The 14,206-nt window shown below is 46.4% G+C and overlaps 2 protein-coding genes across 8 annotated transcripts in view; one reads left to right on the forward strand and one right to left on the reverse strand.

Annotated features, from left to right (window-relative positions):
• The window catches only part of pask (PAS domain containing serine/threonine kinase), a 47,515-nt gene extending 42,411 nt beyond the window's left edge, over positions 1 to 5,104 (reverse strand). For 2 of the 4 annotated variants that reach the window (XM_033031605.1, XM_033031603.1), the window contains exon 1: positions 5,009 to 5,061. The gene's annotated coding sequence lies outside the window, so the exon portion shown is untranslated. Of the gene's footprint in view, positions 1 to 5,008 lie in introns of all 4 variants that reach the window. The other 2 variants (XM_033031606.1, XM_033031604.1) reach the window with 2 other exon arrangements.
• Positions 5,105 to 13,110: 8,006 nt separating this feature from the next.
• The window catches only part of ppp1r7 (protein phosphatase 1 regulatory subunit 7), a 33,134-nt gene continuing 32,038 nt past the window's right edge, over positions 13,111 to 14,206 (forward strand). For 2 of the 4 annotated variants that reach the window (XM_033031609.1, XM_033031612.1), the window contains exon 1: positions 13,201 to 13,328. In XM_033031609.1, coding sequence (XP_032887500.1) covers positions 13,292 to 13,328 — 37 coding nt within the window. In that variant the 5' untranslated portion in view covers positions 13,201 to 13,291. Of the gene's footprint in view, positions 13,329 to 14,206 lie in introns of all 4 variants that reach the window. The other 2 variants (XM_033031610.1, XM_033031611.1) reach the window with 2 other exon arrangements.

Here is a 14,206-nt window from a genome sequence, read left to right on the forward strand (position 1 = left end):
TTTTGAAGAGGTTACTCGGGAAATTGATGAGGGTAAAGCCGTGGATGTTGTATATATGGACTTCAGTAAGGCCTTTGACAAGGTTCCTCACGGAAGGTTGGTTAAGAAGGTTCAATGGTTGGGTATTAATGGTGGAGTAGCAAGATGGATTCAACAGTGGCTGAATGGGAGATGCCAGAGAGTAATGGTGGATGGTTGTTTGTCAGGTTGGAGGCCAGTGACTAGTGGGGTGCCACAGGGATCTGTGTTGGGTCCACTGTTGTTTGTCATGTACATCAATGATCTGGATGATGGTGTGGTAAATTGGATTAGTAAGTATGCAGATGATACTAAGATAGGTGGGGTTGTGGATAATGAAGTAGAAGTCTACAGAGAGATTTATGCCGGTTGGAAGAGTGGGCTGAAAGATGGCAGATGGAGTTTAATGCTGATAAGTGTGAGGTGCTACATCTTGGCAGGACAAATCAAAATAGGACGTACATGGTAAATTGAATTGATTGAACTGAATACCTTTATTGTCATTCAGACCTTACGGTCTGAACGAAATTTCGTGCCTGCAGTCATACATACAATAATAAACAACAATAAACACAAATTAACACCACCACAGTGTATCCTCCAAGCACCTCCTCACTGTGGTGGAGGCAAAAATCTTAGGGTTACTGTCTCTTCCCTCCTCTTCTCCCTCTGCGCTGAGGTGATTCCCCACCGGGCGATGGCACAACAGTCCCACGGCTCACCGAACCCCGCAAACGGGCCGGTTCAAACACCGCGGCCCGGGGGTGGTCGAAGCTGCCGCCCTCCAGTCCAGCACACGCAGCCGCTGGCCCGCGGCCGAACCCCAGACTCAGGTCACCGCCGCCAGAACGCCATCCCAGCCACCGGAGCACCGTTCCAGCCCCGAGCCGGATCGCCCTCACATGAGTACCGTTCTCCCTTGGGCTGGGCCACTCCGACGGGAGTGCCGTTCTCCCTCGGGCTTGGCCACTCCGACGGGTGCCGTTCCACCCTCGGGCTGGGCCACTCCGACGGGAGTGCCGTTCCACCCTCGGGCTGGGCCACTCCGACGGGAGTGCCGTTCTCCCTCGGGCTGGGCCACTCCGACGGGTGCCGTTCCACCCTCGGGCTGGGCCACTCCGACGGGTGTGCCGTTCCACCCTCGGGCTGGGCCACTCCGACGGGAGTGCCGTTCTCCCTTGGGCTGGGCCACTCCGACGGGAGTGCCGTTCCACCCTCGGGCTGGGCCACTCCGACGGGCCACAGCCCCTCACGGGAGAGTCTCTCAGCCCCTCGCTAGGCCGCTCTCACGAGAGCGCAGTTCCAGCCCCGGGCTGGGCCACCCTCACGGGAGCGAGCTCAGGGCGAGTCCTGTCAGCTGCCTCCAGAGTCCCGAGGTCGCCAGCTCCGCCATTAGGCCTCAGCGTAGACGGAGGCAGAGAAGGGGGATACGACAAAAAGGTCGTATTCCCCCGAAGGGAGAGACAGCAAGCCCCGTTTCACCCCCCACCCCCACCCCCCCACATAAACACGACCTAAAAACCAAAAACGTAACTAAACAAAACGAAAAAAACAACACAAAAAAGTAAAAGACAAACGGACTGCAGGCGAGCCGCAGCCGTTCCCAGCGCCGCCACTTCCGGAATGGTAGGGAATTGAAGAATGCAGGTGAACAGAGGGATCTTGGAATAACTGTGCACAGTTCCCTGAAAGTGGAATCTCATGTAGATAGGATGGTAAAGAAAGCTTTTGGTGTGCTGTCTTTTATAAATCAGAGCATTGAGTATAGAAGTTGGGATGTAATGTTAAAATTGTACAAGGCATTGGTGAGGCCAATTCTGGAGTATGGTGTACAATTTTGGTCGCCTAATTATAGGAAGGATGTCAACAAAATAGAGAGAGTACAGAGGAGATTTACTAGAATGTTGCCTGGGTTTCAGCAACTAGGTTACAGAGAAAGGTTGAACAAGTTAGGGCTTTATTCTTTGGAGCGCAGAAGGTTAAGGGGGGACTTGATAGAGGTCTTTAAAATGATGAGAGGGATAGACAGAGTTGACGTGGATAAGCTTTTCCCACTGAGAGTAGGGAAGATTCAAACAAGGGGACATGACTTGAGAATTAAGGGACAGAAGTTTAGGGGTAACATGAGGGGGAACTTCTTTACTCAGAGAGTGGTGGCTGTGTGGAATGAGCTTCCAGTGAAGGTGGTGGAGGCAGGTTCGTTTTTATAATTTAAAAATAAATTGGATAGTTATATGGACGGAAAAGGAATGGAGGGTTATGGTCTGAGCGCAGGTATATGGGACTAGGGGAGAATACGTGTTCGGCACGGACTAGAAGGGTCGAGATGGCCTGTTTCCGTGCTGTAATTGTTATATGGTTATATCTATGATCTCTAAATTTGTTTAATAATGCAAGGCATCATCAGTGAAATTAATGTTAATTATCTTTCTTCACACCCACCCTTCTAAGCTGCACCACCACCACCACTAAGGGGCAGCTTCTGTGTATAGGCTGCAATTAATCTCCTCTGTGGTCAAGCATAAGAAGGACATGTCACTAGTGCCAATGGCCAGTCCACTCTTACAGACATGGGTGCATTATGCATAATAGTATCGGGATGGTCACTACAGAAGATGGCAGCTCATCTAACAGCAAAGCCAACAGTCATGGCAGATGATAAAAAGTAACCTTGCTAACTTCTCCACTTCTTCCCTGCTAAGGGCTACCCTCCATCTATCTTTCCTCTGGCCCTCTGTTCTTCTTTATCACACCCCTCCACCAGCACCTCCAAATTCTCCTTTGCTCCCGAACTCCAAAGTAAAATCTCCAAATGCTGATGCTTTGTGGTATTTCTTCAGAATCAAACCAAGGGTAGGTTGTCAGCAGGTGGGTAGGTGAATGCCCCCCGGCATTGCTTTAGGCAATAGGGCAGTAAAGCAAGGAACAGCCTGGGAATCCTCTTCCTCACTCATGCCCTTCCTTCTTCTCAGTTTCTTGACTTTCTCTACTGGCTTTCCTCTGCTCAGCCAATGGCCTCATTCCAAAGCCAAGATTCCATCAGCATCAGGCCAGGTTGGGTCAACAGCAGAAGCTTTGGATCAGCAGGTGGATAACTAACCAATTCAGCACAACTCTGTTTGCCCACCCATTGAGCCTCCAGTACTGTCAATTCAGAGTGAATGTGGAATCTCTTTCTCAAATCTGGCTGCCCACAAAAATTAATTGACATCTTATACTCACCATCTAATAACATGCAAATCATGATCTCAACTAATAGGTCTGGAATAGATTCAATCTCAGTGTATTGCTAGATTTTATTGTAATTAATTTATCAGTCAAGTATGTAAAAACATACAAGGAATTAGATTTGCTATACAGTATCTTACCTCTAATAAGCTGAAAGGCCATTTTATAGCATGGAAACAAGCCCTTCATCCCAAGTCATCCACACCAAGTTGTCTCCTGGGCTCGTCTTATTTGTCTTTATTTGGCCCACGTCTCTCTAAACCTTTCCTATCCATGTACAAATATATTTTAAACATTGGAAGTGTACCTGCCTCTACAGTGTCCTATTGCTGTTCATTTCACATACCCACCACCTATTGTATGAAAAATGTACCACTCGGGCACCTTTAAATCGTTTTCCTTTCACTTTACACCTATGCCCTCGAGTTCTTGATTCCCCTACCCTGGGAAAAAGATTGTGACCATTCATCTTATGAATGGTCCTCAACATTTGATTAGCCTTTATAAGTTCATCTTATAGGAGCAGAATTAGGCCATTCAGCCCATTGAGTCTATGCCGTCATTCAATAATGGCTGATCTAACTTTCCCTCTCAACCCTTCTCCCTGTAACATTTGACACCCGTACTAATTAAATACCTGACTCACAGGATCACCTCCCTATGGCTAAATAAATTCCTCATCTCCTTTCTAAAAGTACATCCTTTTATTCTGAGGTGTGCCCTGTACTGTACCCTGCACTGCCCTGCATCAGTTATAATGAGGCTCGGGATAGACTGGGGCTTTTTACCCCGAAGCAAAGGAGCTTGAAGTGTGCCTCTAGTGCCTCGTTATAACTGAAGCACTACAGTCCTAGTAACAGCCTCTATTCAAGTGAAACTAACATGCAGGGGTAATGAGAAACTGATTAGGCTTGCAGAGCATTTTCAATCTCAGACGACACTTGGGTGTTTGCACCCAGTTGGAGACTGATTTTCAAGACAAGAGGATGGGCCTTGCAGTCAACATCCCTATTTGCCTCTGATGTACAACATTGCCATCTGACAATAAAGGTACATTGGAGAACAATAATAGTATAACTTCTTCCCATATCTTGGAAAGATCTCTCAATAAAGGCAAACATCAAAGATGAAATTCACCATTGCAATAATTTACTGGCACAACCTGCAGTTGCTTGAATTAAAAGGTGTTTGAAGACTTCGTACCCGGCACAAAATTCATGATCTACCAGGCAGCTACGATTCAAGAATGCCCTCCAGACCATTTTGGAAAAGAATTCCTGGGAATGACTGGCGGGCGGCAACTCAAAATGAAGAATTCAAGATGACATTGGGAGCAGAATCAATGCACCGAGAACTCCCATAACCCCAAATTAAAGAGCGGGAGTCCATCATTTCACAAACTGACAATTTCCCTCTCCTGTCAAGCATCCCTTGTGGTAGAAACTAAAGATTCCACGTGGCCTCATCGGCCACTTGAGGACCCACGGAAACCGGTGTTTAAGTAAGTCTTCCTCAGTGCTGGAATGGGGTGTACCAGTGGAAACAGGTTCAGGTTGGGGTGGGGGTGGGCAGCCGGGCCAGGGAACAAACAACCCGGGAAGCCTGGGAGTGGGAGACACAGCGAGAAGCACCCCGGCCAGGTACAGTAACTCTCAGCGAGTTAAACTCAGTTCTTTCCATTCGATCAGCCCCTGGGTGACGCACTGATAACCGGCCACCCGGCACTACCCCCCACTCAGCCTGCGCTCCCGTCTTTCCTTACCTGCCGTTACTTTCCGAACCGCCATCATCTTCTTCCGTCCCGCGCTTCACCGCCAAATTCCCTCGCAGACCATTGGCTCCGCGTCACGATTGACATAGCGCTTCCCCAATGGATTGCGGAGGCTGCGGTAGAGCGCCGCTGGCAGCCAATAGCCGGTCGGCGAGGGCGGGACTTCAGGCCGGGCCGCTTTGCTTGGAGACGAACGCGCGGTTCCCGTAACCATGGGCAGGAGCAGGCGAGGTCAAAGGGCGCGGCGGTTGCCGACCTTCTGACCAAAGGTTATAGCAAAGAGGGTTATAGAGCGGAGCTCAGATCCACAAGGTAATGTACCGTCTAGATCACATGCGGTGTCCACTCAGATGGATGCAGTATTCTACTACATGATCAGGTGAATGAAGTGGAAATGGTGTTTGCAATTTTATTGTTCCATGTCTATATTTCTATAGAAAGGAATAAGAAAAACGTGCACTTACTGTAGCAATGTTACAAAATTTTGAGATTTAAAAAATCAAGTCTGCAATTTATCCCATCAGATAAAGCATAAAAATAAATTTAATTTGACGCCTAGTTCACTTTCATATCTTCAGTTATGGCCATTTTCATACTCGGAAATTAGCATCTTGTTCCCTATTGCTTTTCCACTGACAACACAAAAGCTGTGATCGAGGACAGTCAAAAGCCCATAACTTTCTTATTATTAAGAGAACTGAAATAAATTTTCAGTTATTATAGATTGAAGAATTCTGAAACAAATATGAAACAATCTTACTTGGATGACCTGAAATTAAAGCATATTGAATTGAATACCTTTATTGTCATTCAGACCTTACGGTCTGAATGAAATTTCGTGCCTGCAGTCATACGGCATATACATACAATCATACAATAATAAACAACAATAAACACAAATTAACACCACCACAGTGTATCCCCAAGCACCTCCTCACTGTGGTGGAGGCAAAAATCTTAGGGTTACTGTCTCTTCCCTCCTCTTCTCCCTCTGCGCTGAGGCGATTCCCCACCGGGCGATGGCACAACAGTCCCGCGGCTCACCGAACCCCGCAAACGGGCCGGTTCAAACACCGCGGCCCGGGGTGGTCGAAGCTGCCGCCATCCAGTCCAGCACACGCAGCCGCTGGCCCGCGGCTCAACCCAGGACTCAGGTCACCGCCGCCAGAACGCCGTCCCAGCCACCGGAGCACCGTTCCAGCCCCGAGCCGGATCGCCCTCACGTGAGTACCGTTCTCCCTCGGGCTGGGCCACTCCGACGGGAGTGCCGTTCCTCCCTCAGGCTGGGCCACTCCGATGGGAGTACCGTTCTCCCTCAAGCTGGGCCACTCCGACGGGAGTGCCGTTCTCCCTCGGGCTGGGCTACTCCGATGGGAATGCTGTTCCACCCTCGGGCTGGGCCACTCCGACGGGAGTGCCATTCCACCCTCGGGCTGGGCCACTCCGACGGGAGTGCCGTTCTCCCTCGGGCTGGGCCACTCCGACGGGAGTGCCGTTCTCCCTCGGGCTGGGCCACTCCGACGGGAGTGCCGTTCTCCCTCGGGCTGGGCCACTCCGACGGGCCACAGCCCCTCACGGGAAAGTCTCTCAGCCCCTCGCCAGGCCGCTCTCACGAGAGCGCAGTTCCAGCCCCGGGCTGGGCCACCCTCACGGGAGCTCAGGGCGAGTCCTGTCAGCTGCCTCCGGAGTCCCGAGGTCGCCAGCTCCGCCATTAGGCCTCAGCGTAGACGGAGGCAGAGAAGGGGGATACGACAAAAAGGTCGTATTCCCCCGAAGGGAGAGACAGCAAGCCCCGTTTCACCCCCCACCCCCCCCCCACCCCACATAAACACGACCTAAAAACCAAAAACGTAACTAGACAAAACGAAAAAAAAATTAGTTAGTTACCTAATTGTAGCTAATTACAAAATTCAATTACTAGATCTAAACATCTATCCATTTCTTAATAAATGATTAACATTTTAAAATAGCCTAAGTGTCCAAATAACATTCACACAAGAATTCACAATATAACATGATTTTTAAGTCTCATTGTCATGAATTTATAGGCCAAATGGAAGGAATTTAGTGTTTAATTCCCGTAAATTAATGGCCATTTTAATCATCTTGCGAGTGAGATTCTGTGGAACGCGATCGATTGGAACATTATGGTTGCGGTGAATTTAAACCCCATATCGGCAGGAAAAACACTGCCGGTTCGTATGGGGCCTAAATCACCTTTTCGCAAAGTAAAATTTGGATTAAGTTAATCCTAAGAAGCACGTTTATATGTAAAATAAACGGCTTTCCTTTAGCTGTCCCGTACGGGAAATCCGTCCCGTTATTGGCGTTGACGGCATTAGAAGCGGATTTTTATTTTACTCCAACGCTGATTTAAATTGTCTCGCGATTTAAAAAAAAATTTAACAGAACGGCAGTTGGAACATTTCTTCAGCATTAGCTATCAGCCCGAGAAGATATATATCGGACAGGCAGGAGAAAAAGCGCAATTTAACCCCTTAACCCCGCCCGCCCCCACCCCCCCCCCCTCAAAGACGCCAAAGTCGCGCACATGGCCAGTGGCAGAACTGCAGCGCCGCTGAAGGTAAGTTTTGTAACATGCCTACTTACTGTGCCAACCAGGTCTCTGGTGGACACCACGCGACAACCATTACACAAAATGATTTTGTGTATTCTGATGCCATTTTTGAAAACTTGTCATCAATGTGCTATCTTTTCTACATTTGTTGTTGATACTATGTCAGTCATGAACCCAATAAAGTGCTTGTCAAGGAATTGGAAATTTGACTCCATATGTCATAATTTTGTGTGCAGCTTTGTAAATATATATATAAATATATATGCATATATTTATATGTATATAATTATATATATAATTGCCTTTATGGTTTATGTACATCATCTGACAAATAATAGGTATGTTGCAAAGCCTACCTGAAGATCGCTGAAAATCTGTCTCAGCCCGTGTGCGCGATTTTGGCACCGTTTAGAGGGGGGCGGGTTTAAAGCGCGATTTTCCCTAGGCTGTTCAAATCGAGGTTTTTCAGCCTAGTTAATTATTAACGAAAACTCGCTGGAAGATTCCGTAGCTGGAGCTATTTTTAGTTTTAAGGGCTTTCTTTACTTGTTATAGTAGGTTAAAAATTAACCTCTAAACCCCCGACAACGGGCCGGATCTCATACAGGAGAAAACGGAAGGTAGGCTGTTTATTTTTACGTTAAAAAGGGCTTCTTAAGATCCCTTTATACAAAGTTTAATGTTGCGAGTAGCTAATTTGGGCCCCATTATATCCCGCAGTATTTTTCTGGGCATTTGAGGGCACAAATCTACCGCAATGTGAACGTTCTAAATCAGCGCGTTCACAGGATCCCACTAGAAAGCTGATTTAAATGGACTTTAATTTACAGCAATTGAACACTAAATTCCTTCCATTTGGCCTATAAATTGGCCTATTATTTGTGAATATTATTTGGACACTTAGGCTATTTAAAAATGTTAATCATTTATTAAGAAATGGATAGATGTTTAGATCTAGTAATTGAAGTTTGAAATTAGCTACAATTGGGTAACTAACTAATTATATGCTTTAATTTCAGGTCATCCAAGTAATCCAAGTAAGATTATTTTATATTTGTTTCAGAATGCTTCAATCTATGATAACTGAAAATTTCATTCAGTTCTCTTAATTTTTAAGAAAGTTATGTGCTTTTGACTGTCCACGATCACAGCTTTTTTGTTATGTCCATAGAAAATCAATAGGGAACAAGATGCTAATTTCCGAGTATGAAAATGGCCATAACATTTTAAATACTTGAGATATGAAAGTGAATTAGGTGTCAAATTAAACTTCTTTTTATGCTTTATCTGATGGGATAAATTGCAGACTTGATTTTTAAAATCTCAAAATTTTGTAACATTGCTACAAATAAGATAGAGAGTGATGGTGATGCTTTAAATCAAAGTTGCTTTTGATCCATGAGAAGGAAATGTATTTATCTATAACTTGCCTCTCACACACAAACACACATTCATATAAATATATATATAAGTTTAATTTTGTGCACAGTGTGTGTTCAAGCAATAGAAGGGAAACTGCACAATACAATGCAAGGGAAACTATGCAAAGGAGGGGACTGGGGAGGAAAGATGGGAGGGAAATGAGGGAACAGGGGGAAAACATTTACAATAAAATTAACTAAAATATGTGAGATGATAGATGAGCTATATCAAACACTGTTCCCTACAACACTGATTATACCAATGATGATAGAGCGGATTACACAGTGGGAGGCATAACGGAAGTCGCGTTTTGCATTAACAAATGGCGGCCGTGACGTTCCGTTACGTACTACACCTCAATGCATTGGTTTACGTCGGAGTGGAGTATCTTGCTCCACTCTATGATCTTTGCTTCTGACGTGGTCGCACAGTGTCTCTGGTAGGACAGTAGAGCACTGGAACAAAGTTGCACCCTACAATGTTCGTGCAGAACATGATGCCAAGACCAACTCTTATCTGCTTGCCCATTATCCATATCCGTCTATTCCCTGCATTTCCATGTGCCTATCCAAAAGTCTCTTAAATGCCTTTATCTTACCTGCCAGCAGCAGGTTCCATGCACCCAACTCCCTCTGTGTAAAAAGCGCAATTTCCCATGTACAAAACCATGTTAACTATCCATATTCTTCCCCTGTCTATCCAAATGCATGCATATTATATATATATATATATATATATATAAAATATTTCTCAGAATCCTCTTCAGTAATTTATGTTGGGGTCACTGGCCTATAGTTCCCAGGCTTTTCCTTGCAGCCCATCTTAAATAGAGGCACAACATTAGAGACCCTCCATCATCCGGCACCTCACCTGTGTCTAATGTTGATTCATGTATCTCAGCATATTTCAGTTGTTTACTCATCAAGATTTCTTTTTAGCAGTAAAAATATGAATGACTACAATCATTTCAATTTTCCAAATTACACATTTTTCTTTGAATTTATTCTGCAATTCAAATATAACATGGCTTTTCTCAACTTTAAATTTCTCAACCACTCTTTTGTCCATATCCTTTGATGCTCTCAGCCCACAAGAGCAACACAGCCATAATGAACATCTTCATTTGATTCTTGCTTCAATGAAAATTTGGGATAGGTCCGATTTCCACAACTCATTCGTGAGAAGACATTCTTCCAAGCTACATCTTAACAGCCACCAAGACTGAGGATGACTTACTTTGACTTCAGCTTCGACCGACAGACACTATTACAGGGGGGACCAAATATGTTTGATACCACAGGTTTGTACTTTACAGGTCTGAAGAAGGGTCTCAACCTGAAATGTCACCCTTTCCTTCCCTCCAGAGATGCTGCCTGTCCCGCTGAGTTACTCCGGCATTTTGTGTCTAACTTTGATTTAAACCAGCTTTGTAAGTGGGTTGGGAGGTAATGCACTCCATTCACCATTTATGCTGGGTCTACCTTCAGCTCCTGATGAATGGAGTTGAGGTTCTGCATACCTTCCTTGATGCTCTGTCACATTTGCAGCAGGAGGTGTTACAACAAATCTTTAATTAATAATTAACCACATCTGTGTTAGTAAATAATATCAACCAAATTAATCAAAATGCCCTGTGAACTTGAACATTCCAATCATTAAGTGCCAAACCCAGCATTAACATCAATGGTGCCGACAAGTGGTTTGGTGAATTTATCACACAAAGGTCAATGTCAGCTCTCGGATGCTTCGAGAGAGAGGCCGGGGGGGGGGAGGGGAAGAGAGCCCGGGGGTGGAGATAGCCCGGGGGAGGGGGGAGGGAAGAGAGCCTGGGGGGTTGGGGGGGGAGAGAGAGCCCGGGGGGGAGAGAGAGCCCCGGGGGGGAGAGAGAGCCCGGGGGGAGAGAGAGAGCCCGGGGGGAGAGAGAGAGCCCGGGGGGGAGAGAAAGCCCGGGGGGGAGAGAAAGCCCGGGGGAGAGAGAGAGAGCCCGGGGGTGGGGGGAGAGAGAGCCCTGGGGGGGGGAGAGAGCCCAGGAGGGAGAGAAAATAAGTGACCGAGGAGCCGAGAGAAAGCTCGGGAGTTCTCGGTACTCGGGAGTTCTCTGTACTGCGGATCTCGAGCCGAGGTGCGAGCGTGCAGTGCTTGGGACCTCGCGAGCGCTCGGAAGCGCTCGGGAGCTGCGGTACAGAGCCCACTTGCACGTTCTTTCTGCGTCTTTTGAAAAACCAGGGGGGTGATGGGGGAGGGAGGAGGGTGACGTCACTCGCTGCGCGTGGAACATAGGGCAGCAGGCCGCGAGGAGCAGAGCCATTGTGACGTCATCAGTGAGATCATCGTATTTATTTTCCAAGTTATTTGAAATTTTAGAACATTTTCATAAATAACTCGAGAAATAATGCATTAAATTTTCAGATAAGGCGATTTTGTCATCACAGCGTAAATCTCTATCGGAATATGTAAATATTTCTCCGTTAGCACGTCGTGTTTTCGAGGAGATTGCACACGAACATCGCACAATACACACACATCCAAGATCAGAGTTTTATAAGTGTAAAGAAGAAAGAAGATGGTTATGCTGCATTTGGAGTACTGTGTGTAGGAAAGAATTGCAGATGCTGGTCTAAATCGAAGGTAGACACAAAATGCTGGAGTAACTCAGCAGGACAGGCAGCATTTCTGGAGCGAAGGAATGGGTGATTTTTCGGGTCGGGACCCTTCTTCAGAACTGTGTACATTTCTGGTTGTCATTACAGGAAAGATGTGGAGGCTTTGGAGAGGGTGCAGAGGCTATTAGTTATAAGGCATGGTTGGACAGATTTGGATTGTTTTCTCTGGAACGCCTGAGGTGGAGGGGAAACCTGGTAGAAGTATATAGTATTGTGAGAGGCATAGATAGTGGAGACAGTCAGAATCTTTTTCCCAGGGTGGAAATATCTAAGACTATACCGTAATACTATATTTAGCATTCTGTTTACTTTCTCTTTTGCACTACCTGATGTACTCATGATTTGAATGGAGAGCATCCCCCATTTTTTTTATTTGCTGTATCTTGGTACACATGACAATAATAAATCAATATCAATATATACTCTTGAATCTCTTGAAACAATTGTGTAACCCGGAAACCTTGATTTTGATTCTATCAAGAATATATCCTTTATTCTCCCCATTCTCTCTGCAATTTAAAACAAACTCATTTTCTCACTTTTCCAGTTCTAATGAAAGGTCATTGATCTAAATCATTAACTTTCTTTCTCTCTCTGCTAAGGATACCTAAGCTGCTACATATCCTCAGAGTTTTCTCATTAGCCGGGAGCTCACCAATTGGAAGCAGAAATCCACATTACATTTAATGCATTTGAGCCTGAAGAAGGGTCTCAACCCGAAATGTCACCATTCCTTCTCTCCAGAAATGCTGCATGTCCCGCTGAGTTACTCCAGCATTTTGTGTCTACCTTACATTTAAAGCAAATCTGGGGCTATGGGTTGTGCATTGAAAAGTGGGATACGCCAGAATAGCTATTTTTGGGGATAAACTAGTTGCAACTGCCAGAATGGTCTCTGCTGAACATTTCAGTTAATGAGCAAAAAAAACTAAGTGATGGAGGCACTCGTGTAGGAAACTGAAGATAGACAAAAAAAAAGCTGGATGTACTTAGCGGGTCAGACAACATCTCTAGAGGAAAGACTTCAGTCTAAAGAAGGGTCTCGACCTGAAACTTCACCTATTCCCTTTCTCCAGCGATGCTGGCTGACCAGCTGAGTTACTCCAGCTTTTTGGAGGCACTCAGCGGGTCGGGCAGCTTCTGAACATGACGACGTTTCGGGTCAGAACCCCTCCTCCATCAAGACTTTTCAGTTATTCCATGATTCCTTCTAAGTAATGAAAAGTCGCAGGAAAATATAAATCAAAAAACGAATTATGAGATGATTAAAATTAAGATGAAACCCACACTGAAACAAAGGATACGTGGATAGGATAGGTTTGGAGGGATAGGGACTAAACGAGGGCAGGTGGGACATGTTGGCCGACAAGTGGGCCACACTGTATTACTATGACTATTACTGTATTATTATGACTATTATTATGATTTAGTGAAAGGGCTTGGCAGTGACTGACTGCTCGGTGTCCATGCGCAGAGCGGGTGGAGCGGTGGCGCACTGAGCCCGCCTCCGCCTTGTCTTCAATGGACGGGCCCGAGCCCGGCCCTGCTGCGACTGAACAACGCGCACTGTCAATCCAAGCACACTTCCGGTGTTTTGGGGCGGAGTAAAGAATGGCGGAGAACGGAGCGGACCAGCAGGCCATGGAGAGTGAGTGATGAGGAGACGCGGGCGTGGTGGACAGATGGGTTAGATGAGAGTGAAGAGGAAAGGATGGGTATAAGCATGAATGGGGGAGTGTGTGAGGAAACTGAAAGTGCGAGGCAGCTGGACTGAGTGTGTGGGAGGGTAATGCAGGGACTGGTAGGTGGATTGGATGGATGGAGGGAAGTTCTGGGTTTGAGATGTAACAAGGACAGTGTGTGGGTGCATTGGGATGGGTGGATCATACCAAGAAGAGGGATGATGGAAGGAAGGGTAGCGGATTGTGGCGTTGGTTGGAGGGAAGGGTATCGGAGGATTGGATAAGAGAATAGATTTTGGGGGAATGGGGTGGGGGAGTCAGTTGAGAGACAGAATAATGCTAGGGTACAGTGATGGAGGGGAAATAAGAAAGAGTCGAGCTAGAGGGAGAGATGGGGTGGGTGATCATTAGGGAAAGTAATGAGGTTCTATTGACGATGGTGCTGGAGGGAGGAGAGAGAGTGATCTGGGGATAGTAGGTGGAAGGAAAGCATCGGTGGGTGTGGCAGGGTTAGTGTTGATCTGTCAGAGGGAGAGAAGAGAGTGAATGGTAGCAGAAAGAGCTAAATGAGAGCTAGGAAGAGGTGCGGAAGGGAGCTGGGGGAAGGAGAGGGTAGGGGTGTGAAGGAGAGAGGGACTGGTATAGAAATGAGGATGAGGGTCTTTGGGGAGAGTGGTGGAGTGTCAGGGAAAGTAGGACAATGGACAGTGGGAAAATGGATGTGCCAGGGAGATTGGTGAGTTGAGGGATTGAGAGAAGGCAGCAGGAGCTAAGGAGGATGTGCCACATAGTTGGGAAGCAATACTTATGTGAGTGAGAGTCTATTCTGAAGGTGGAAGGGTGA

Source organism: Amblyraja radiata, chromosome 13 (genome assembly GCF_010909765.2).
Source record: "Amblyraja radiata isolate CabotCenter1 chromosome 13, sAmbRad1.1.pri, whole genome shotgun sequence".
NCBI classification, from domain to species: Eukaryota; Metazoa; Chordata; class Chondrichthyes; order Rajiformes; family Rajidae; genus Amblyraja; species Amblyraja radiata.